This window comes from Nerophis lumbriciformis, linkage group LG05, assembly GCF_033978685.3.
Source record: "Nerophis lumbriciformis linkage group LG05, RoL_Nlum_v2.1, whole genome shotgun sequence".
NCBI classification, from domain to species: domain Eukaryota; kingdom Metazoa; phylum Chordata; class Actinopteri; order Syngnathiformes; family Syngnathidae; genus Nerophis; species Nerophis lumbriciformis.
In genome coordinates, this window is record NC_084552.2 from 51,476,846 (window position 1) to 51,500,899 (window position 24,054).

Below are 24,054 nucleotides of genomic sequence, written 5' to 3' on the forward strand. Positions count from 1 at the left end.
TCCCACTACAGTTTGTCCACGTTGCCTATTCACGCTCCATTCATTAGTTTATCACATGCTCTTTGTCAGACAAAAATTTCCCAATTATGCAGCTGCTCTTAGCATTTTGCTGACTTGTTGGGCAACAGACAAGAACAGTCAGTCTTTTAGGAGACGGCGGAGTGGAGACGCTGCTGCTCGTATTTGTAAGTACTTTGACAATTATTGTACTAATTCTAATGTTCTGTTTTTTTTTATCTTCTTCTGGTTACACTGATTTGATGCTAAAAATGTTTTTTTTTGTCTTTTAATTATGTCTGTGTGGTCAGAAGTAGGAGGTGAACAGCGCATCCCGGTGGTAGCCATGGTCGGAGCCCCGTCACTCCACCAAGCGGCGACTCTCCTCTGGTTCTGGACAGTGGCTGTTGGGATGCCGGACCTGACCAGGCGAGACCAGCTGATGCGCCAGGAAGCCAGCCGACAGACGGGAGGCAAGGTGGCGCTCACTCCAGCCGAGCGTAGGCTGGATGCCAGGCTTCGCCAAATGAAAGAGCAAGAGATGTCAGGTGACGTCTTCCCACCTGCCCTCCACTTCTTTAAGGCCAAGCCTTTCATCCAGAGAAGCTCCATCTTCAAGTTGCTGCAGGAAATGCCCAAAGGTGAGCAGACTTTGAAAGTGACATCCTCCACCTTCTACACTGTAGATGAGCATTCACACACATTTGTGTTATGCTGAGAGAAGTGATGACACCAACAAGACAAGCATATGCTATTCTGCACTATAAATATTACACTATAAAATTCATAATTTACACTAATGCCAATGCTATTAAATGATGTAATGTATAAATGCTGAGAGACAATCATTCAGTGGTGTGTCAAAATGGTACTTTGTGATGAGCATGAATTAACTTTTGGACTCAAAATGTTCGACGCATTTGTTTTAGACCCAAAATGTTGATTTACACAAGTTCACACAACCATATTGCGCTTCAAAAATGTGCTTTGTATATGCTGAGAGATGATCATTCACACCGACCCATACTATTTAGACACATAAAAGTTTTTACACTTTTACTTTTTTTTTCTTTTTTTTTTAACCCAAAATGTTAATACCGGTACACATTTTTGGTACCCAAAATATTAATTGACACATTTTTTGGACCCAAAATGTTTATGTATTTTGTTGGACCCAAAATAATCAATAATGCGTTTTTTGGATCCAAAATATTCATTGACACATTTTTTGGACCCAAAATATTTGGCACATTTTTTAGGCCCAAAATGTAAATTTATGCATTTTTCTGGACCAGAAATATTAATTTACATGTTTTACCCAAACTATTTATTGACACTTTGTTTTTGGACCCAAAATATTAATTGCTGCATTTTTTAGATCCAAAATGTTCATTTACACGAGTTTACACAACCATATTGCGCTTTAAAAATGTGCTTTGTACATGCTGAGAGATGATCATTCACACCAACGCTAGTGCATCAAAAGTTGTATTTGTTTGTAGTACTGTTTTGTAGCCCAAGAAAATAGTGAATGGTGTTTATTTAATGATGTGAGGTATTTCAAATTGATTGTACTTTTTCATAGATGAAAGATGAACACCCACGTCAAAAGTTGTGCAATGTTGTGTTTAGGGATGTCCCGATCCGATATTTGAATCTGATCGGCTGCCGATATTTGCCAAAAATTGCGTATCGATACGCAAGGCATGGGAAAATGCCGATCCAGATCCAGTTTAAAAAAAAACTCCAGTTTGTGTTTTCCAACGCACCTATTTAAATAATACATTCCACTTTTCTGCTGCTCCGTAATTTCCGTTCCACATTTTCCAGCACACCTTCAACACATCCACAATTCTAACGCAGTTGCTTTTAGCTGCTGGCATTACACGACAGGCTCTTCTCACTATTTCCTGTGTCTCCCTCTCACAGACAGCGAGCGTACCTTCTTACACACGTCACATACTGTCACGTAATACGTCACATACTGTCACGTCATACGTCACATACTGTCACGTCATACGTCACATACGTATACGTCCTCTCCCAGCAGAGAGCGAGGTAGCGGCATGGCTAACGTTAGCTGTGATGCTAGCGCAGCCGCTAAGGTGCGCGCCTGCTCAAGCGTCCTCTGCGCACGGCAAATCTATGCCACGCACAAAATCAAATAAAAAAAATAAGCGCATAACAATTTTCGACACACGGACACGACAGAGACAACAGTTTTCGTCATCATTGTTCAAATATTGTGACGTCTGTCGAGACGCTTATCTCCATTCGGTGCCACACGTCCACACCATCAAAATGCCGAGGCAGGCAAAAATTTCCAAATCAACACCGTATGAAAAATTAATTGGTGATTTTTTAGTTGTGATTTCCTTCTCTGCATGAAAGTTTAAAAGTAGCATATATTAATGCAGTATGAAGAAGAATGTTTTAATGTAGACATGCAAGCCTTGAAAGAACGTTTTGAAAATCAAGACAACATTTCCTGCAAATGGGTGCATTTCTACCCTATATTTTAACTTTAGATTTATTCTTATATCAAACTCTTTTGGCTGTCTTTTTGACACTTACATCAGGCGCCCCCCTCCACACCCTGGATTATAAATAATGTAAATAATTCAATGTGATTATCTTGTGTGATGACTGTATTATGATGATAGTATATATCTGATAGTATATATCTGTATCATGAATCAAGTAAGTGGACCCCGACTTAAACAAGTTGAAAAACTTATTGGGGTGTTACCATTTAGTGGTCAATTGTACAGAATATGTACTTCACTGTGCAACCTACTAATAAAAGTCTCAATCAATCAGAACACATAGAATCATCGTACTGCTGTGATTATATGCATCAAGTGTTCATTCAAGGCTAAGGCAAAATATCGAGATATATATCGTGTATCGCAATATGGCCTTAAAATATCGCAATATTAAAAAAAGGCCATATCGCCCAGCCCTAGTTCAATGATGCCATTTCTGTTCGTCATGTATAATTTTGTCTATTTTGTGTTTATCCTTGAATAAACAGGTCAGTTTCTTGTTACCAACCATTGTGTATTATTCAAACTCCCCTAATTCAGCTGGCTAGTTGTTATCAAGAGTACTAAAACCCTTTTCAACATGATTCTGACAACTAAGTAGGCTAAATAACTTTAAACTTTAATACATGCTCGGATAGGCCAGTATCGGTCAGTATCGGTATCAGTCAGTATCGGTATCGGATCGGAAATGCAAAAACAATATCGGTATCGGATCGGAAGTGCAAAAACCTGGATCGGGACATCCCTAGTTGTGTTATGTAATGCTGTTTTATAGCCAAAGTAATATCAATTCTGAAAGATCTAACTTTCAAATTCACGCGTTTGTGCAGCAAACATTTGTGAGCAAATATTGAGAGACAAGCATTGTGACCCACACTATTTAAACGTATCCAAGTTTCTTTCTACACTCTTTTGCGTTGTGTAATGTTTTTCTTTACCCAAAATGTTAATTGACACATTTTTAGTACCAAAATTTAAATTTACACATTTTTTTGGAATCCAAAATATTAATTGACATAATTTTTTGGACCCAAAATGTTCATTGACACATTTTCTGGACCAAAATTTTAATTGATGCATTTTTCTGGGCCCAAAATATTAATTGACACATTTTTTGGACCCAAAATGTTTATGTATTTTGTTGGACCCAAAATAATCAATAATGCATTTTTTGGATCCAAAATATTCATTGACACATTTTTTGGACCCAAAATATTTGGCACATTTTTTAGGCCCAAAATGTAAATTTATGCATTTTTCTGGACCAGAAATATGAATTTACATATATTTTACCCAAACTATTTATTGACACTTTGTTTTTGGACCCAAAATATTAATTGCTGCATTTTTTAGATCCAAAATGTTCATTTACACGAGTTTATACAACCATATTGCGCTTTAAAAATGTGCTTTGTACATGCTGAGAGATGATCATTCACACCAACGCTAGTGCATCAAAAGTTGTATTTGTTTGTAGTACTGTTTTGTAGCCCAAAAAAATAGTGAATGGTGTTTATTTAATGATGTGAGGTATTTCAAATTGATTGTACTTTTTCATAGATGAAAGATGAACACCCACGTCAAAAGTTGTGCAATGTTGTGTTTAGGGATGTCCCGATCCGATATTTGAATCTGATCGGCTGCCGATATTTGCCAAAAATTGCGTATCGATACGCAAGGCATGGGAAAATGCCGATCCAGATCCAGTTTAAAAAAAAACTCCAGTTTGTGTTTTCCAACGCACCTATTTAAATAATACATTCCACTTTTCTGCTGCTCCGTAATTTCCGTTCCGCATTTTCCAGCACACCTTCAACACATCCACAATTCTAACGCAGTTGCTTTTAGCTGCTGGCATTACACGACAGGCTCTTCTCACTATTTCCTGTGTCTCCCTCTCACAGACAGCGAGCGCACCTTCTTACACACGTCACATACTGTCACGTCATACGTCACATACTGTCACGTCATACGTCACATACTGTCACGTCATATGTCACATACGTATACGTCCTCTCCCAGCAGAGAGCGAGGTAGCGGCATGGCTAACGTTAGCTGTGATGCTAGCGCAGCCGCTAAGGTGCGTGCCTGCTCAAGCGTCCTCTGCGCACGGCAAATCTATGCCACGCACAAAATCAAATAAAAAAAATAAGCGCATAACAATTTTCGACACACGGACACGACAGAGACAACAGTTTTCGTCATCATTGTTCAAATATTGTGACGTCTTGTCGAGACGCTTATCTCCATTCGGTGCCACACGTCCACACCATCAAAATGCCGAGGCAGGCAAAAATTTCCAAATCAACACCGTATGAAAAATTAATTAGTGATTTTTTAGTTGTGATTTCCTTCTCTGCATGAAAGTTTAAAAGTAGCATATATTAATGCAGTATGAAGAAGAATGTTTTAATGTAGACATGCAAGCCTTGAAAGAACGTTTTGAAAATCAAGACAACATTTCCTGCAAATGGGTGCATTTCTACCCTATATTTTAACTTTAGATTTATTCTTATATCAAACTCTTTTGGCTGTCTTTTTGACACTTACATCAGGCGCCCCCCTCCACACCCTGGATTATAAATAATGTAAATAATTCAATGTGATTATCTTGTGTGATGACTGTATTATGATGATAGTATATATCTGATAGTATATATCTGTATCATGAATCAAGTAAGTGGACCCCGACTTAAACAAGTTGAAAAACTTACTGGGGTGTTACCATTTAGTGGTCAATTGTACAGAATATGTACTTCACTGTGCAACCTACTAATAAAAGTCTCAATCAATCAGAACACATAGAATCATCATACTGCTGTGATTATATGCATCAAGTGTTCATTCAAGGCTAAGGCAAAATATCGAGATATATATCGTGTATCGCAATATGGCCTTAAAATATCGCAATATTAAAAAAAGGCCATATCGCCCAGCCCTAGTTCAATGATGCCATTTCTGTTCGTCATGTATAATTTTGTCTATTTTGTGTTTATCCTTGAATAAACAGGTCAGTTTCTTGTTACCAACCATTGTGTATTATTCAAACTCCCCTAACTCAGCTGGCTAGTTGTTATCAAGAGTACTAAAACCCTTTTCAACATGATTCTGACAACTAAGTAGGCTAAATAACTTTAAACTTTAATACATGCTCGGATAGGCCAGTATCGGTATCAGTCAGTATCGGTATCGGATCGGAAATGCAAAAACAATATCGGTATCGGATCGGAAGTGCAAAAACCTGGATCGGGACATCCCTAGTTGTGTTATGTAATGCTGTTTTATAGCCAAAGTAATATCAATTCTGAAAGATCTTACTTTCAAATTCACGCGTTTGTGCAGCAAACATTTGTGAGCAAATATTGAGAGACAAGCATTGTGACCCACACTATTTAAACGTATCCAAGTTTCTTTCTACACTCTTTTGCGTTGTGTAATGTTTTTCTTTACCCAAAATGTTAATTGACACATTTTTAGTCCCAAAATTTAAATTTACACATTTTTTTGGAATCCAAAATATTAATTGACATAATTTTTTGGATCCAAAATGTTCATTGACACATTTTCTGGACCAAAATTTTAATTGATGCATTTTTCTGGGCCCAAAATATTTATTGACACAGTTTTGGACCCAAAATATTAATTGATGCATTTTTTGGGATCAAAAAATATTAATTGACGCATTTTCTGGACCAAAATGTTAATTTTCGCATGTTTGGGGGCCCAAAATATTCATATTCTCATGGACAAAGAAAACACCTTTTTGTGTGCGTGTGCGTGTGCGTGTGCGTGTGTGTGTGTGTGGTCAAAAGTTTACATACACTTGTAAAGAACATAATGTCATGGCTGTCTTGAGTTTCTAATAATTTCTACAACTCTTATTTTTTTGTGATAGAGTGATTGGAGCACATACTTGTTGGTCACAAAAAACATTCATGAAGTTTGGTTCTTTTAGGAATTTATTATGGGTCTACTGAAAATGTGACCAAATCTGCTGGGTCAAAAGTATACATACAGCAATGTTAATATTTGGTTACATGTCCCTTGGCAAATTTCACTGCAATAAGGCCCTTTTGGTAGCCATCCACAAGCTTCTGGTTGAATTTTTGACCACTCTTCTTTAAAAAATTGGTGCAGTTCAGCTAAATTTGTTGGTTTTCTGACATGGACTTGTTTCTTCAGCATTGTCCACATGTTTAATTCAGGACTTTGGGAAGGCCATTCTAAAACCTTAATTCTAGCCTGATTGAGCCATTCCTTTGCCACTTTTGACGTGTGTTTGGGGTCATTGTCCTGTTGGAACACCCAACTGCGCCCAAGACCCAACCTCCGGGCTGATGATTTTAGGTTGTCCTGAAGAATTTGGAGGTAATCCTCCTTTTTCATTGTCCCATTTAAAGCACCAGCAATATGTTTGGAGGAGAAAAGGTGAGGCCTTTAATCGATGTCCACGCGATGTTGCAGGGTCTTGTCAACCAAAACAGCATCCGGAGCCTTAAGGAACTCCGGGCGGAGCTTATCCACCCCCGGGGCCTTTTCACCGGGGAGCTTTTTAACTTCCTCAGCAACCTTGGATTGAGGAGGTTTTCGAAGTATTCCCTCCACCGATCCACAACATCCGCAGTCAAGGTCAGCAGAACACCATCCTCACCTTACACAGTGTTGCCAGTGCACTGCTTCCACTTCCTGAGGCGGCGGATTATGGTCCACAATTGCTTCGAAGCCTTCTGTAATTCGTTTTCCATGGCTTCCACAAACTCCTCCCATGTCCGAGTTTTTGCCTCTCCAACCGCTGAAGCCGCACACCGCTTGGCCTGTTGGTACCTGTCCGCTGCCTCCGGAGTCCTATGAGCCAAAAGAACCGGATAGGACTCTTTCATCAGCTTGACGGCATCCCTCATGGGTTCTAGGATTATCGCCACGACAGGCACCAACTACCTTGCGGCCACAGCTCCAATCATCCGCCTCGACAATAGAGGTGCGGAACATGGTCCTCTCGGACTCAATGTCCAGCACCTCCCTTGTGAGATGTTCAAAGTTCTTCCGGAGGTGGGAATTGAAACTCTCTCTGACAGGAGACTCTGCTAGACGTTCCCAACAGACCCTCACAATACGTTTGGGCCTGCCAGGTCTGTCCGTCATCCTCCCCCACCATCGCAACCAACTCACCACCAGGTGGTGATCGGTAGAAAGCTTCGCCCCTCTCTTCACCCGAGTGTCTAAAACATGAGGCCGCAAATCCGATGACACAACTACAAAGTCGATCATGGAACTGCGGCCTAAGGTGTCCTGGTGCCAAGTGCACATATGGATACCCTTATGTTTGAACATGGTGTATGATATGGACAATCTGTGACGAGCACAAAAGTCCAATAACAAAACACCACTCGGGTTCAGATCTGAGCGGCCATTCTTCCCAATCCCGCCTCTCCAGGTTTCACTGTCGTTGCCAACATGAGCGCTGAAGTCACCCAGTTGAACAAGAGAATCACCCGGGGGAGCACTTTCTAGTACTCGAGTGTATCCAAAAAGGGTGGGTACTCTGAACTGCTGTTTGGTGTGTAAGCACAAACAACAGTCAGGACTCGTCCCCCCCACCCAAAGGCAGAGGGAAGCTACCCTCTCGTCCACTGGGTTGAACTCCAACGTGCAGCCTTTGAGCCGGGGGGAAACAAGAATTGCTACCCCAGCCCGTCGCCTCTCACTGCGTGCAACGCCAGTGTGGAAGAGAGTCCAGCCCCTCTCGAGAGAACTAGTTCCAGAGCCCTTGCTGTGCCTCGAAGTGAGTCCGACTATATCCAGCCGGAACTTCTCCACCTCGCGCATTAGCTCAGGCCCCCCCCCACCTCCCAGCGAGGTGACATTCCACGTCCCGAGAGCTAGCTTATGTAGCCGAGGATCGGACCGCCAAGTGCCCTATCTTCGGCTGCCGCCCAGCTCTAATATCACCCGACCTCTATGGCCCCTCCCATGAGTGGTGAGCCCATTGAAGGGGGGACCCACGTTGCCTCTTCGGGCTGCCTATGGGGACAGGCGCTCGCCATCGTGCCCCAACTTCGGGCCTGGCTCTAGAGGGGGGGCCCCGGTGACCCGCGTCCGGGCGAGGGAAATCTGAGTCTCTGTTCTTGTATTTCCATAGAGGTCTTCGAGCTGCTCTTTGCCTGATCCCTCACCTAGGACCTGTTTGTCTTGGGAGACCAGACAACATAGCTTTTATATACATATACACACATACACATTGTTTTGGATCCAAAATATTAATTGGAAAAAAATTTGGACCTAAAATACACCTTTTCATGGATCCGAAATATTCATTTACACAAAGTTTTGGAATCAAAATGTTGCGCTGTAGAAATGTGCTTTGTAAATCCTAGAAGATGAGCATTCACAACTACACTAGTGCATCAAAATTTTTACTTTTTTAAACCATCCATCCATCCATCCATTTTCTACCGCTTGTCCCGTTCGGAGTCGCGGGGGTGCTGGAGCCTATCTCAAGTGCTGTTTTGTAAAAATTAAGATTACGTGAATGCTGAGAGACAAGTACGGTATTTATTCAATGAGGTAGTGCGTTTCAAATGTTATTAAAATTGGCTAATGCTGAGATGAGCGTTCACATCAATTGTATTGTAATGTTGTTAAATATTTTGTATGTCAATATTTACTTGTCGAAAGGCTCAGAGACAAAAGTGTTTTTCTGTCTGGTGTAGGCGCTGCCCTTCACGTCCACAGTTCCACTCTTGTGAGCGTGGAATGGCTGGTGAAGAACGTGACGTACCGGCCGCACTGCTACGTCTGCTTTACGTGGGACAACTCTGTGCGCTTCATCTTCTCCCAGCGACAACCTTTCCCACGCTGGGACTGCTTCCACTGGCAGCTGCTGCACACCCTCAGGGCCAAGAACGCAGACCCGGCTGCCTTCGACACCAGGTAGTACGAGAAACAGCAGCACTGACTCCTTCTGGAAGCTGATCTCATGGATGCTCGGTCTGTAGCTTGATGCGGCATCTAACGCTGGTCACTGAAGACCCCGATGGCGACTACCCAAACCAGGACGTTGTGTGGGAGAAGTTTGAGAAGGCCTTCATAGCTTTGGCCGGCCTGGTCAGGCACGCCCCTGTGCTGAGGGACTACTTATCTCGAGGCCTTTATGAGCTCCACCAGGACAACATCATGTATCTGGAACTCCGCAGTGGTCTTTCCAAGGTTTGTGAATAAGAGATAAGACGTAGCAGAAATTATGTGATGCACTTTAGCCACTGTGTCGCTGTATTTAGCGAGTAGAGGTACTTATTAAAAGCGAAAGAGTTTTATCTTACGTTTATTCGCTACTCAAATACAAGCGGTCACGAAAGGATTCGTAGTGCGCGTGAAAGCGTAGGTCCGCCACCACAAGCCCAGGGATTGTGCATTACCACAGCGTTCAGGAAAGCTCCAGAAGCGTGCAACTTAGAACTTTATCACTTCCATAAGTGCTAAGAAAACACAGCTTAGAGCAGGGGTGCCCACACTTTTTCAGCAGGCGAGCTACTTTTTAAATGACTAAGTCGATGTGATCTACCTCATACATGCATATACATATACATATATGTTATATATATATATATATATATATATATATATATCATTTTTTATTATTATTTTTTTTTTGCCATTTTTGTTCACATGTTAAAGGTGTACAAAATACATGCATGTTTAACAAATAGATTCCCTTCTTTCATGCAGACAAGAATATAAGTTGGTGTATTACCTGTTTGTGATGACTTGCATTGATTGGAATCAGACAAGATTCACAGTAGTGCTGACAACTTTCACATTTTTCAACCACATTGAAGTGGTTGGTTTTGGCATCTTATTTGTCCAGCTTCCATACTCGTTTTTATACACATAAGAAATACATTGACGGCAAACTCCGTGGCTTGCTAGCTTGTTTGCGCTAACTTTTGGAGACTCTTATTTTGTTAGCGCAGGCAGGATGGAGCAGCACTTTTATTGTGAAGACAGGAACTGTGCGGTTAGTCTTTAGTATTGTGACGGGAGGTACGGTTGAAATAAAAACTGTTTCTCTTCTTCCTGACGGTCTTTTTTCCCTTCACACATCATTTCACAAGATCCCCGGGTGCCTTGAATGTCAATCAAGTGACGAAAGTGACGTCATAGTGAATATTTATGATCGTTAATTTTTAGGTCTATTTTTTCAATGCCTGGCTGGCGGTCGACTGACACACCCTCCGCCGTTGATCTGTAGCTCGCGATCGACGTAATGGGCACCCCTGGCTTAGAGACACTCTTCTGTCGTCTGGCAACATTTTAATCACCACTGCTTTAATTATTTCATCAGGAAATCAAAAGTGTGGCTGGGGGGCCTCTTTTTTTATAGCTATTTTTAGGAATAAAATGTAAAAATAAGAGTAATAGATATAATGTAATGAGCAAAGGCTGAACTGTTGACACCAACAATGAATGAAATATATGTTTCAGCCTTTTTATTAGCCTATTTCATTACAAATGACAGACACAATGACGTCACACTGCCCCCATATTGAAATAATATTGACAACAATATTGTTTTATATACTTGAAGGCTCCACTGCACTGCTGTTCTTTTTGCAATGTAAAATACTTGACTTGTTATTTATGATCATATCTTTGAGCAGTGTTGTGTTTTGACATACTAGGAGGTTATATAACACTGCTGTTCTTTTTGGAATCTATAGTTACTTCTTGGAAGATCATAATGATATTTTAATTTTGAATAAAGCATGTCAAAGCATTTAAGTGCTTAAGTACTTGGCACTTTGAAATAGTTTTCAATAAAGGAGTGAATTTAAATTGACATTAGTTCAGTTTTTAAATTTTGTGGAAAAAGTACAGAAAATAATGGAAATTCTTAGGTATCGGTATTGACTACGGAATTTCTGATATTGTTGCAACCCTATTCTCAGGCGTATGAGCTGGACGGAACGATCCATGACAAGATGTGGACGCTGAGGACCTTCCAGGAAGTGACAAAGAAGTTTGTCAAAGATCATCCTGACTTTCTCGGAGTTCGCCTCATCCTGTCAGTGCACAGGTACGTATTTGCTTTTTTATTCATGTCATTCATTGCAGGACTTGATCTTATCAAGAAATGAGTCTAGGCCCTCAAAAAGGGTCTCAAACTCACGGCCTGCGGCCCAATTGCCGCTCGCAAGCCCATAAGTCTACTTACCGTATTTTCTGGACTATAAGGCGCACTTAAAATCCTTTTTTCCCCCTAAAAACTCAACAGTGCGCCTTATAACCCGGTGCGCCTAGTATAAGGAATGATTTTGGTTGAGCATACCCACCCTGAAGCTATTTTATTTGGTACATTGTGTAATGATAAGTGTCACCAGTAGATGGCAGTCAAACATAAGAGATATGTGTAGACTGCACTATGATGGAAATATGTCTCAAGTAAACAACACCAACATTTTAAATGTTCCATTGAAAATATAGAACATTGCACACACTGCTCAAAAATCTATCAAAATGTTTTAGTACGACTTTGGTAAGCTATGAAGCCGCACCGCTTGAAGGATTGTTGGCGCATTAAACATACGAGTATTATTATGGTGTTTGTATAACGTAAGACATATAATTTGCCGTTTTGTTTCGCAATATTATGCAAAAGAAACTTTTCTTACCTTCTGGTACCTGCTGATCTGTATTTGGAATCTGCGTAAATCCTGAAAAATTGCGCCAGTCCGCCTTTGGTGTCCATGTCGACGCTCCGTGCCGACACCGTAGTCGAAAATCTTCTATTTGTCTATATTCTTTTTATGGGACATTCATCCTCCGCTGTTGCCATTTCTAATATAAAGTAGTGTAAAGTTCTTACTTATATATGTCAGTAAACTCGCCATGAAAGCGCTAAAACATACCGGTGTAGTGAGTTTACATTATTCACCCAAGGAACTTAAGTTATTAGAGAGTTCGGTCACATGGTTTTTCACGAAACACATTTCCGGTGTGGTTGTTTTCGGATGAGAAGATGCTGCTCCGTTGTTGATTTAAGTAAAGTCTGAATGCCATTAAAACAGTTAGCTCCATCTTTTGACTCTTCTTCCTCTCCCGTCCTTGCACGCTACACCGCTACAACAAAGATGACAGGGAGAAGACGCTGCCGAAAGTGAGCCACGTAAATAAGACCGCCCGCAAAACGGCACATCCGGAAGTGACTGTCAGAAAGCGACTTGAAGACGATCTGTAAAACACAATCTATGCAACATTTTGACCAAAGAACCATCATTAGATGTTATGTAGACCACAAGGAAGTGTTTTCCATTTAGAAAAAATGTATTAATAATAATAATCCATCCATCCATTTTCTATCGCTTGTCCCTTTCGGGGTCACGGGGGGTCGCTGGAGCCTATCTCAATATGACTCCTTTAATGCGCCCTATAATCTGGTGCGCCTAATATATGAAAAAAGATCAAAAATAGACCATTCTCTGCAGCGAGCCTTATAATCCGGTGCGCTTTAAGGTCCGGAAAATACGGTAAATTCATAGTTTAGTGTAATAGCACACCATAATAGTTAAATATATTTTGACAATCTTGAATTCTACAAGACCAGTGCTTCTGAAATAGTGGGGGGGGCACCGGGATATTTTTTTGAGGCAGTGGGGGGATTTTTGTTAGCAGATTATTATTTTTTTTGCACTCAATTTTTATTCATTGAATTTTTATAAACTACATTTTAAAACTCTGTTTTAATAAATTCATTTTGCTTAAAGTTTTATTCATTAAATTCTCAGCATAAAATTCAAATTTAGTTCACAAAGTTAAAACGCAAAAAAATTAATTTGCATAAATTCAGTGTCAAAAAAAACCTTTGGCAATTAAAACACAAATTAACCTTCATAGTTGTTTACACAAAAAATGGTCTCACTCTCATATCTTCTTTTTGTATTTTAAAGCACTACTTACTACCTTCCATTTTTTATCAATTATCCATCCATCCATCCATTTTCTACCGCTTATCCCTTTCAGGGTCGCGGGGGGGTGCTGGAGCTATATCTCAGCAATAATACTTGTATTAATTTTCCAGGGATTCAAGTACATGTAGGAAAATCTTACAGTAAGTTTGAAAATAAAATAGTACTAACAAAGCACAGAAACAGGTTTGAATATAATTATGATTCATTCTGGTAATTTCTTTGAACACATTTTCATTTTTTACTGTCATATATTTAGATATTTGAGCTTTATTTTTATTGAAATCATAATTTTTATTTGTTTATTTTAAACTTAATTTTTTTCAGTTGCAGATCTTTCTTTTTCAGATTAAAATTGTATGTTTTTAATTTTTTCAGATTTAGACTTTTGGCTCGAATTAAGGTTGGGGGCTGGTATCAACTGAGAGGGGCATGGGATCATGCATAAATAAATAAAGGATAGGGGGTACACTTCTACGTTGCCTTGAGGGAATGTAATGTGATGCTATTTTTGACTATTTATGACAGGCACAGCATGAAATCAAAAGCACAAAATGAATACACAGTAAGTACATTTTTTAAACTGGGATTGGAATGTGACATGCAGTATACAGTATGTCACATGAGAGACACAATCGATTGCGTTATTCTTTATTTAGCTGAAGCGGGTCTTGAATTGTGAATGCTTCTGCATTGAATTTGTCGTCACTAAATTTTTGTACATTTTAATTTTTACAAACCAAATTTTTAAATGCACATTTTGCTCACACAATGAAATTGTCAGCATAATTTGGAATTTCAGTGCAGATAATTCAAACGCCAAAAATTCAGATACTAAAATTCAATGTAAAAAAAAAACCTTTGGTAATAAAAACACAAAATAACCTCCATACATCCATAGTTGTTTACAGTAAATTGTGTACTCAAATGTTTTGGTCTCACTCACATATCTTCTTTTTGCATTTTGAAGCGCTACTTCGAACCATCTTTTTTTTTCTTTTTTCTTTTTTTTTTAAATCCATCCATCCATCCATTTCCTACCGCTTGACCCTTTTGGGGTCGATATGTTTTATTTAATTTTCCAGAGATCTACAGATAGGACAGGCATTGTTACAGTAATTAGGAAAATAAAATATCACCAAAAAACAAAACAATTCTGAGCAACCTATACGCAACCAAGATAAATTGTATACGGAAATCAGTGGTTTGTTCCTGGGTTAGAAATGTATTTAAAATCCAACAGTGCAAAATGTGAATTCTCGCAATTTTTCAGCTGGCCTTAAAATTTTGACCAGGAGTTTATAGAGAAAGCACCAGTTATTAGTACAGCATTACACACTTTTACCTATACTGATGTTATAAATGTATTGATATTGTTTTCCAGAGCTTTGAGTGCCTCTGAGGTGAAAGCGGCAGTGAAGGAGGCCATTGAGCTGCAGAAGTCGTTCCCTGATGTGGTTGCAGGATTTGACCTGGTAGTAATCATTAATGGAATCAACACAATGAGGGTGACATTGCTAACATTGTGTTGTTGCAGGTGGGCAGGGAGGATAGCGGCAGGCCGCTATGGTACTTCCGGGACGCTCTTTCCCTGCCTGACCAACTGGGCGTCACGCTGCCCTACTTCTTTCACGCGGGAGAGACCAGTGCGTGAATCCTGTAAAACGCGTTTATACTAAATATGTGCTGAAGTTGTTTCTCTCCAAGCAGATGAGGAAGGCACCGAGGTGGATCAGAACATTCTGGATGCGCTCGTATTCAATACCAGCCGCATTGGCCACGGATACGCATTGGCGCACCACCCAATCGCTAAGGAGCTCTCCAGGAAAAGGAACGTGGCGGTGGAACTGTGCCCCATCTCAAACCAGGTCTAATAAGCATCTGTTGACTTCATACTTGCCAACTTTGAGACCTCAGAATTAGAGAGATATTCAAAAGGGTTTTGTCATATATATATACTGTATGTATATATAATATATATATATATATACTGTGTATACTGTGTGTATATATATATATATATATATATATATATATATATATATATATAGTTTCTGTTGTTTATCAGTTATACAGTGCTCAATACCGGGGTAGGGCGGAATATACGTTAGGTCAGGAAAAAAACACAAGAGGCTATATCATCCCTACAAGCCTGTTTCGCAGGTTTCCCTGCTCATCAGGGGATTTTATTGAAGTGTCTGTGGCTGTTACATGTGTATATATAGGGTACATTACATGGGGGTGTGGCCATTGTTGCACAATAGCGCCTTGCTTCTGTGTCGGCATGATGAGACCAGTTCCTTGCGTTTGTTTAAAGTGGACATGCAGGGGTAGTATATAATTAAAAAAAACTCTTCTTTCAGGCACAGGTTACATCGTTTAGCTGCACTGTTATATGGTGAGCTGGATGTATCAATTCGCCATGTAATGGCGTGATCAATTTTATTGTCTTTAAAACAGAATAGAATAGAAAGTACTTTATTGATTCCTGGGGGAAATTCAGCATCCATATGTATTTTTCGCAGTATAAGTCGCTCCGGCCGAAAATGCATAATAAAGAAGGAAAATAAACTTATATAAGTCGTACTGGAGTATGTCGCATTTTTGGGGGAAATTTATTTGATAAAACCCAACACCAAGAATAGACATTTGAAAGGCAATTTAAAATAAATAAAGAATAGTGAACAACAGGCTGAATAAGTGTACGTTATATGACGCATTAATAACCAACTGAGAACGTGCCTGGTATGTTAACGTAACATATTATGGTAAGAGTCATTCAAATAACTATAACATATAGAACATGCTATACGTTTACCAAACAATCTGTCACTCCTAATCGCTAAATCCGATGAAATCTTATACGTCTAGTCTCTTACGTGAATGAGCTAAATAATAGTATTTGATATTTTACGGTAATGTGTTATTAATTTCACACATAAGTCGCTCCTGAGTATAAGTCGCACCGGCCAAACTATGAAAAAAAACTGCGACTTATAGTTAGAAAAATACGGTACTCGGCTCTGTAGAGTTCTTGAATTGGGGCCTACGAAATGATGCTGTGTGATTGTTATAACGGGTTTTAAAGGTGTTATCTGTGAGTCCAATGTAAGTCTCTTTGTTTGAATTGTCCTTGCGGGTGACACTGGCTTGGTAAACAACTGATGTGCAGCTAAAAGATGTAACCTTTAAACAAACGCAACAAACTGGTCTCATCATGCCGACACAGAAGCAAGGCGCTATTGTGCAACAATGGCCACACCCCCATGTAATGTACACTATATATACATGTAACAGCCACAGACACTTCAATAAAATCCCCTGACGAGTAGGGAAACCTGCGAAACAAGCTTGTAAGGATGATATAGCCTCTGTATTTTTTCCTGACCTAACGCGTGTATGTGTGTGTGTGTGTGTGTGTGTGTGTGTGTGTGTGTGTGTGTGTGTATATATATATATATATATATATATATATATATATATATATATACATATATGTGTGTGTGTGTGTATATATATATATATATATATATATATATATATATATATATATATATATATACACACATATACATACACAGTACAAGCCAAAAGTTTGGGCACACCTTCTCATTCAATGCATTTTCTTTATTTTCATGACTACCGGTATTTACATTGTAGATTGTCACTAAAGGCATCAAAACTATGAATGAACACATGTGGAGTTACAGTATGTAAAGGTGAAATAACTGAAAACATTTTTAATATTCTAGTTTCTTCAAAATAGCCACCCTTTGCTCTGATTACTGTCTTGCACACGCTTGGCATTCTCTCGATGAGCTTCACGTAAAATCCAACAGTACCTGGGTTGGGGGTGACGTCAAGCCCGGTTGCACTTCAGCACTCGGGGATCACTCCAGCAGCACTGAGAGCGAACACAGCCAAACTACCTCTCGGAAATGTTGCGATTTTCAATGCCAAAAAAATATTTAATCAGGCTCCGCAAAAATGTGCTAGCTTGATACAAATATACATTGGGTTTACTATGTACATGCTACTGATTAGCATTAGCGATTTTACATGGCGATGAGATAGGCTCCAGCACCCCCCGCGACCCCAAGAGGGACAAGCGGTAGAAAATGGATGGATGGATTGATTTCAACACCTCCAAATTTGTTAATGAAAACTAGAACTAAGATGCACGTTACAATCAAACAGCTGGTGTGTAATAAGTACAATACTTAAAACATTAACACTTTTTAAGGCACAACAAAAAACACATACTCTATACACTAATAGTAGCCATCCAAGGTCTTGGACTTGAAACTGTACTTGAAACGTAAAGTCATACTTGCGATTGAGACAGATAATTATTATAGTAAAACAAAATGTAACACCTGGACAGCAGTTATCATAATCAACTCATTTTTAAATGTTGCAACAAAAATGAGATATATAAAAAACAATACTTATTAACGCACACAAAAGTACCGAAAATTGGTAGCATTGAGTACCAGTATCGATTCGCAGGTACTGGGATTTGGTACCGTATCGGTTCAAATTAATGATGAGTTTAATTTAATGAGTGATTGCGACCACTAGATGTCGCCAAAACAAATGGATACATCTGTCATAAGGTTAGTTTCTCTCAATACCGCCCATTGTTATTTGAGTATTTTCACTTGATCAAGTCTTTTCTAACATTCCGCACTGCACTATAATAAAAGTATGTATTAGTTGTGCCGTAGAGTTAATGTTTTAGTTCTGTTTGACTCATTTCATTCACTTGATCAAAACTTTTCTAACATGCCACTTTACTGAATAATAAAAATGTACTAGGATTCCTGCTGTTGTACTACCGCACGGTACGGACTGAGTGTCACGCAGGAAAAAACAAATCGGTTAAAGGAAACGTTTGTTAGCTCGTTATTATCGTGTGACCTCTGACAACCCTAATTGACCTGTGTCCCTTAGGTGCTGAAACTGGTGTCAGACCTGCGGAACCACCCTGCAGCGGTGCTCATGTCCGAGGGCCACCCGATGGTGATCAGCTCAGACGACCCATCCATGTTCGGCACCACAGGCCTGGCGTACGACTTCTATCAAGCCTTTATGGGCATTGGGGGCCTGAATGCAAACCTGGGCACCCTGAAAGAACTGGCCCTCAACTCCATCAGGTGGCGCTCTATGTGCACAGCTCCTTGTTTTGGTAGCGTCAGTTCTCACCAGCTTCTCTCTGCCCGCAGGTACAGCTCGCTGCCGGACCATCTTAAGGACGCGGGTCAGGCCATGTGGCAGAAGAAATGGGACGCTTTCGTTTCAGCTCAGTCTTGAGCCACATGGACCCTTTTTATGCGGGAACATTGAGCTTGTGATGATTGTCGGAGCCATCCTTGTGGTCATCTGTTTGAATTGGACTTGAAGCCCCTCCTCGGTAGGATGACATAACCACCCGAAAGACATTTGATAAATAAATCTCCTTTTTTCTATTTTAAATATTGCCAACCACATAAAGTGTATGCTAAGCTCACCAACTAATGGCAGCCGGCAAAACTGTGTTGGAATGTAAGACCACGTGACTTGCCATGAGAGTCATCTATTGGTTAATTAATTTTTAAAGGCCTACTGAAACCCACTACTACCGACCACGCAGTCTGATAGTTTATTTATTAATGATGAAATCTTAACATTGCAACACATGCCAATACGGCCGGGTTAGTTTACTAAAGTGCAATTTTAAATTTCGCGCGACATATCCTGCTGAAAACGTCTCGGTATGATGACGTCAGCGCGTGACGTCGCGGATTGTGGAGGACATTTTGAGACAACATGATGGCCAGCTATTAAGTTGTCTGTTTCATTGCAAAATTCCACAGTATTCTGGACATCCGTGTTGGTGAATCTTTTGCAATTTGTTCAATGAACAATGGAGACAGCAAAGAAGAAAGCTGTAGGAGCGAAGCGGTGTATTGCGGCCGACTTTAGCAACACAAACACGTTGTTTACATTCCCGAAAGTTGACAGTCAATCTTTACCATTGGCCTGTGGATAACTGGGACAACAGAGACTCTTACCAGGAGGACTTTGAGTTAGCTACGCAGACACGGTACCGTGAGTATGCTTCCAAACATTTGATCGCTTGCCCGTACGTGCGTGCCGCTATGTGCATGTCACGTAAATAATTCAATGTATACACCCTGATGATTATCTTGTGTGATGACTGTATTATGATGATAGTATATATGATAGTATATATCTGTATCATGAATCAATTTAAGTGGACCCCGACTTAAACAAGTTGAAAAACTTATTCGGGTGTTACCATTTAGTGGTCAATTGTACGGAATATGTACTTCACTGTGCAACCTACTAATAAAAGTCTCAAAAAGTCTCACGTACGTGACTTTGGGGAAATATATGTGCTGTATGAACTTTGGGGAGGTGAACGGTACTTTGGGCTGTGGGATTGAGTGTGTTGTGCAGGTGTTTGAGTTGTATTGGCGGGTTATATGGACGGGAGTGGGGAGGTGTTTGTTATGTGGTATTAATTTGTGGCATATTAAATATAAGCCTGGTTGTGTTGTGGCTAATAGAGTATATATATGTCTAGTGTTTATTTATTTTTTAGTCATTCCCAGCTGAAAATCAGGTCCCACCCGCCTCTCACAGCATCTTCCCTATCTGAATCGCTCTCACTGCCCTCTAGTCCTTCACTCTCACTTTCCTCATCCATGAATCTTTCATCCTCGCTCAAATTAATGGGGAAATCGTTGCTTTCTCGGTCCGAATCGCTCTCGCTGCTGGTGGCCATGATTGTAAACAATGTGCGGATGTGAGGAGCTCCACAACCTGTGACGTCACGCTACTCGTCTGCTACTTCCGGTACAGGCAAGGCTTTTTTATCAGCGACCAAAAGTTGCGAACTTTATCGTCGATGTTCTCTACTAAATCCTTTCAGCAAAAATATGGCAATATCGCGAAATGATCAAGTATGACACAGAATGGACCTGCTATCCCCGTTTAAATAAGAAAATCGCATTTCAGTAGGCCTTTAAAAATGTTGACTATCACGCTGCATTAGGTCGATCTGATCTCTGTTAAATTGCGGCTTTAAGCAGGATTTTATTTTGAACCCCTGGCCCCATTCCCATTAAAAAATGTTTTCACACTTTTTTAAATTTATGTAAACTATTTTGATACTTTTTTTAAACAATTTTGTGTTTCATGTGATGCATGTTTTATATATAAATTAATGAAAAATAAATGGTTCAATACAGTAATCCTCGTTTATCGCTGTTGATTGGTTCCGCAAAGTAGAAAATGTTCATCTTTAAATTGAATTGTGCGTGCGTGCGTGCGTGCGTGCGTGCGTGCGTGCGTGCGTGCGTGCGTGCGTGCGTGCGTGCGTGCGTGCGTGCGCATGCGTGTTCGTGCGTGCGTATATTATATCATAAATCCATCCATCCCTTTTCTACCGCTTAATCCCTTCGGGGTAGCGGGGGGCGCTGGAGCCGCTGGAGCCTAGCTATCTCAGCTACAATCGGGTGGAAGGCGGGGTACACCCTGGACAAGTCGCCACCTCATCACAAGGCCAACACAGATAGACAGACAACATTCACACTCACATTCACACACTAGGGCCAATTTAGTGTGAAAACATAAATTAAGATTTGTTCTTGACACACATCAGGCAAGGATTTGAACCCAGTACCTCTGAGTACACACCTCACACAGCGCACAAAGGGGATTTTGTGTTTATCAAAACTAATTACTGCCATTATAGACTTATCAGTCATTGGTTCTCGGGGCTTAGAATAAGTTTCATAAGAGGCGACCTGTCATTCATTAATTGGCATTTTTGGCAAGGCAAGTTTATTTATGGAGTACAATTCGTACACAAGACAATTCAAAGGCAAAGTAAAAAATAAAATAATTAAAATGATCATGATTGAAATTAAAATAATAAAAAATAATCATCATAAAAAATAATCATAATTAAAATCAATCCAATAGTGTAGATAAAATACTTTCAGTTGTCATATGCACAATTAAATAAGTGTTTTCAGCCTGGAATTGAACATTGCCAACTTTGAGGCATGTCTCACATCTTCTGGAAATCTATTCCACATTTTAAGACCATAAAACTGAAATGCAGCTTCACCATGTTTAGTCCTGACTCTAGGCACCAGCAGGAGATCACTCCCTGAAGTTCTCAGAGCCCAAAATGGTTCTAAATGTCAGAGATATACTTTGGCACAAGACCATGAAACTACTTGTCTGAGCAACAGGAAGCTAGTGCAGTGACCAAAGCACTGGACTAATATGGTCGTATTTCCTGATTCTAGTCATGCCTCTAGCAGCAGCATTCTGAATGTACTGCAGCTGCTTTACAGCTGGTTTAGAGAGCCCAGTGAGAAGGCCATTACAGTAGTCTAACCTGCTGGAGACAAAGTCACGGATTAGTGTTTCTAAGTCTGTCTAGACATTATTCCTCTGATTTTGGCAATGTTCTTCAGGTGTTAAATGATATTCACTTTATGTGGCTGTTAAAGTTCAAGTCTGAGTTCATTATCAACCCTAGATTTGTAACCTGATTATTAGGTTTCAGTAAGCGGGTCTCAAGGTGACTAATAATAGTTTATTTTTTGCTTCTATGGACCAAAGACAATGATTTCAGTTCTTTCTGAGTTTAGCTGAGAAAAAAATGTTTTGCATCCACACAACGATCTGTCCTATGCAACGACAAAGTGACTCAACATGCCGACGTTCAGCTGCCATCAGTGACCCGTAGATCTGAGCGTCATCTGCATAGTCGTGGTAAGACGCATTGGAGTTGCGTATTAGCTGGCCAAATGGCAGCATGTACAAGTTGAACAATAGGGGTCCAAAATCAAGTCCTGGGGAACCCCACGAGATTTTAGATGCACAAACGGGATCCCCCAACGGATCGTGGTGCCCTATCCACGGCAAATTAGGAGGGGTGGCCCTGATAGGAAGTTGATGTGTAATATGGAATGTAATTGTAATTATAGTTACAATATAGCTCAAGCTCAGGTAGTTGTGCTGTTTAGCTCTGACTTTCAGGTTCTGCTGCATTTTTTTGTCTTATAAAGGCTTTTACTATGTAAAAATGTCTCTTGCTGATGATACTTTACTGTTCATTTAAGTGTGCAGGGTAACACCTGCTACTTTTTTATAACAGAAAACAATAATGATAATTTTGTGATCCATGTGAGTCATCCAGTGCAAAAAGTGACTTCTCTGCTCCCCCCCCAAAACCCCTGAATTGTTACCTTGCCTGCTGGATCTGACCCTTCTTTACTTCCCTCTCTTTGATGTAATTCTGTATGTTCCAGATCTGACCGGTGCACCGCTGAATGATAAGCTCGTAGTAGCCGTCTTGACCCGTGGCGATCTCCAGACACCTCTTTGTCTCCCTGTTCTGGATGGACGTTCCCTGGCGCACACATAGTGAAGGCGGTCAGTGTGTGTTTATGTGCTAAACACTTTAAATAGGTCATATTTTGGAAAATAAATTAAAAACTTTGCCTGTTGGCACCTGTTTTTGTATATTTGGGATCACTAAAAGTGCAAAAAATGTGAATTCAAACCTTGGAGGCGATGAGATATTTATAAAACAATGTTGTCTTGTTCCAAACAAGCTGTTTTAAGTTTTGTGACGCTTACCAACTTGGGATAAGCCAATATTTCCGTGCAGAGTGGAGGTTTTCCAGGAGATATTTCTATTTTCTCCAGCAGCAGTTGCACAACAAACAAAAAATATGTCCCAGCAAGACCTCTAAGCTAAAATGCTATTATTGTTTGTATAAACAGCACAGGTCATCTGAAAAAGTGCACTTTTTTTGGAATTTTGCCTATCGTTCACAATCATTATTAGCGACAAGAATGCACATGTTTGGTTTTTTTGGGGTGGGGGGATTTTAAAGATGATAGAAAAACGCTTGGAAGTTGCGGAAAAAGGGAGTCCCCAGTGTTGCTTTCGAAGCCCTCTAAAACAACTTCAAAACCCGCCATAAGTGTTTTATGAATACAATGCAAGTCTATATATAATGTAGTAACTGACAAATTCATAACGATTTGTAATATGTACAATATTAACCATATTTTGTTCATTTTAATCATTGCCGGAATTAATTTCTCGGCGCATTTATTTCCATTTCCATAGCAACGCACTTCCGACTTCTAGCAACAAATGTGTGTTCTACTTCCGGAAACAAACGCAAGTGTGTTCTGATCATGGCAGACTTGGTAACAGACAACAAAGACGACTATTTTTGGACAAATGAGGATTCACAACCTTATCTTTTTGAAGCTGAATATATGGAGGATGAACTGCTGCTTTCAGAAGCCAGCACCAAGGAAGAGTCAGACGTTGGAGCAGACAGAAGCCGAGAGAGTGAGGTGAAAGTGAATCAAAGCTGCAAAATGTGGAATTTGAAGCCAAGCTATTTTGACATAAATAGAGTGCTTACCCAATTAGACCAGAAAAAATGTCCCCGGCCAGCTGGACCAAACAGACAACTGTCCATCAAGTGAGGTACACTTTATAA

At 40.1% G+C, this 24,054-nt stretch overlaps 2 protein-coding genes across 2 annotated transcripts in view; one reads left to right on the forward strand and one right to left on the reverse strand.

The window, feature by feature from the left end:
* Window positions 1-61: 61 nt before the first annotated feature.
* On the forward strand, window positions 62-20,819 carry ada2b (adenosine deaminase 2b). The gene is made up of 9 exons (XM_061959562.1): window positions 62-638; window positions 9,254-9,473; window positions 9,539-9,749; window positions 11,489-11,616; window positions 14,889-14,979; window positions 15,042-15,150; window positions 15,215-15,372; window positions 18,458-18,660; window positions 18,730-20,819. Exons 1-9 carry the CDS (start codon window positions 293-295, stop codon window positions 18,815-18,817), a joined length of 1,554 nt encoding a protein of 517 aa, XP_061815546.1. The 5' UTR covers window positions 62-292; the 3' UTR covers window positions 18,818-20,819.
* A 513-nt stretch (window positions 20,820-21,332) lies between these two features.
* Window positions 21,333-24,054, reverse strand: part of LOC133606044 (probable polypeptide N-acetylgalactosaminyltransferase 8) — a 38,985-nt gene continuing 36,263 nt past the window's right edge. Inside the window, exon 11 of the mRNA XM_061959561.1 lies at window positions 21,333-22,940. Coding sequence (XP_061815545.1) covers window positions 22,773-22,940 — 168 coding nt within the window. The 3' untranslated portion in view covers window positions 21,333-22,772. The remainder of the gene's footprint in view (window positions 22,941-24,054) is intronic.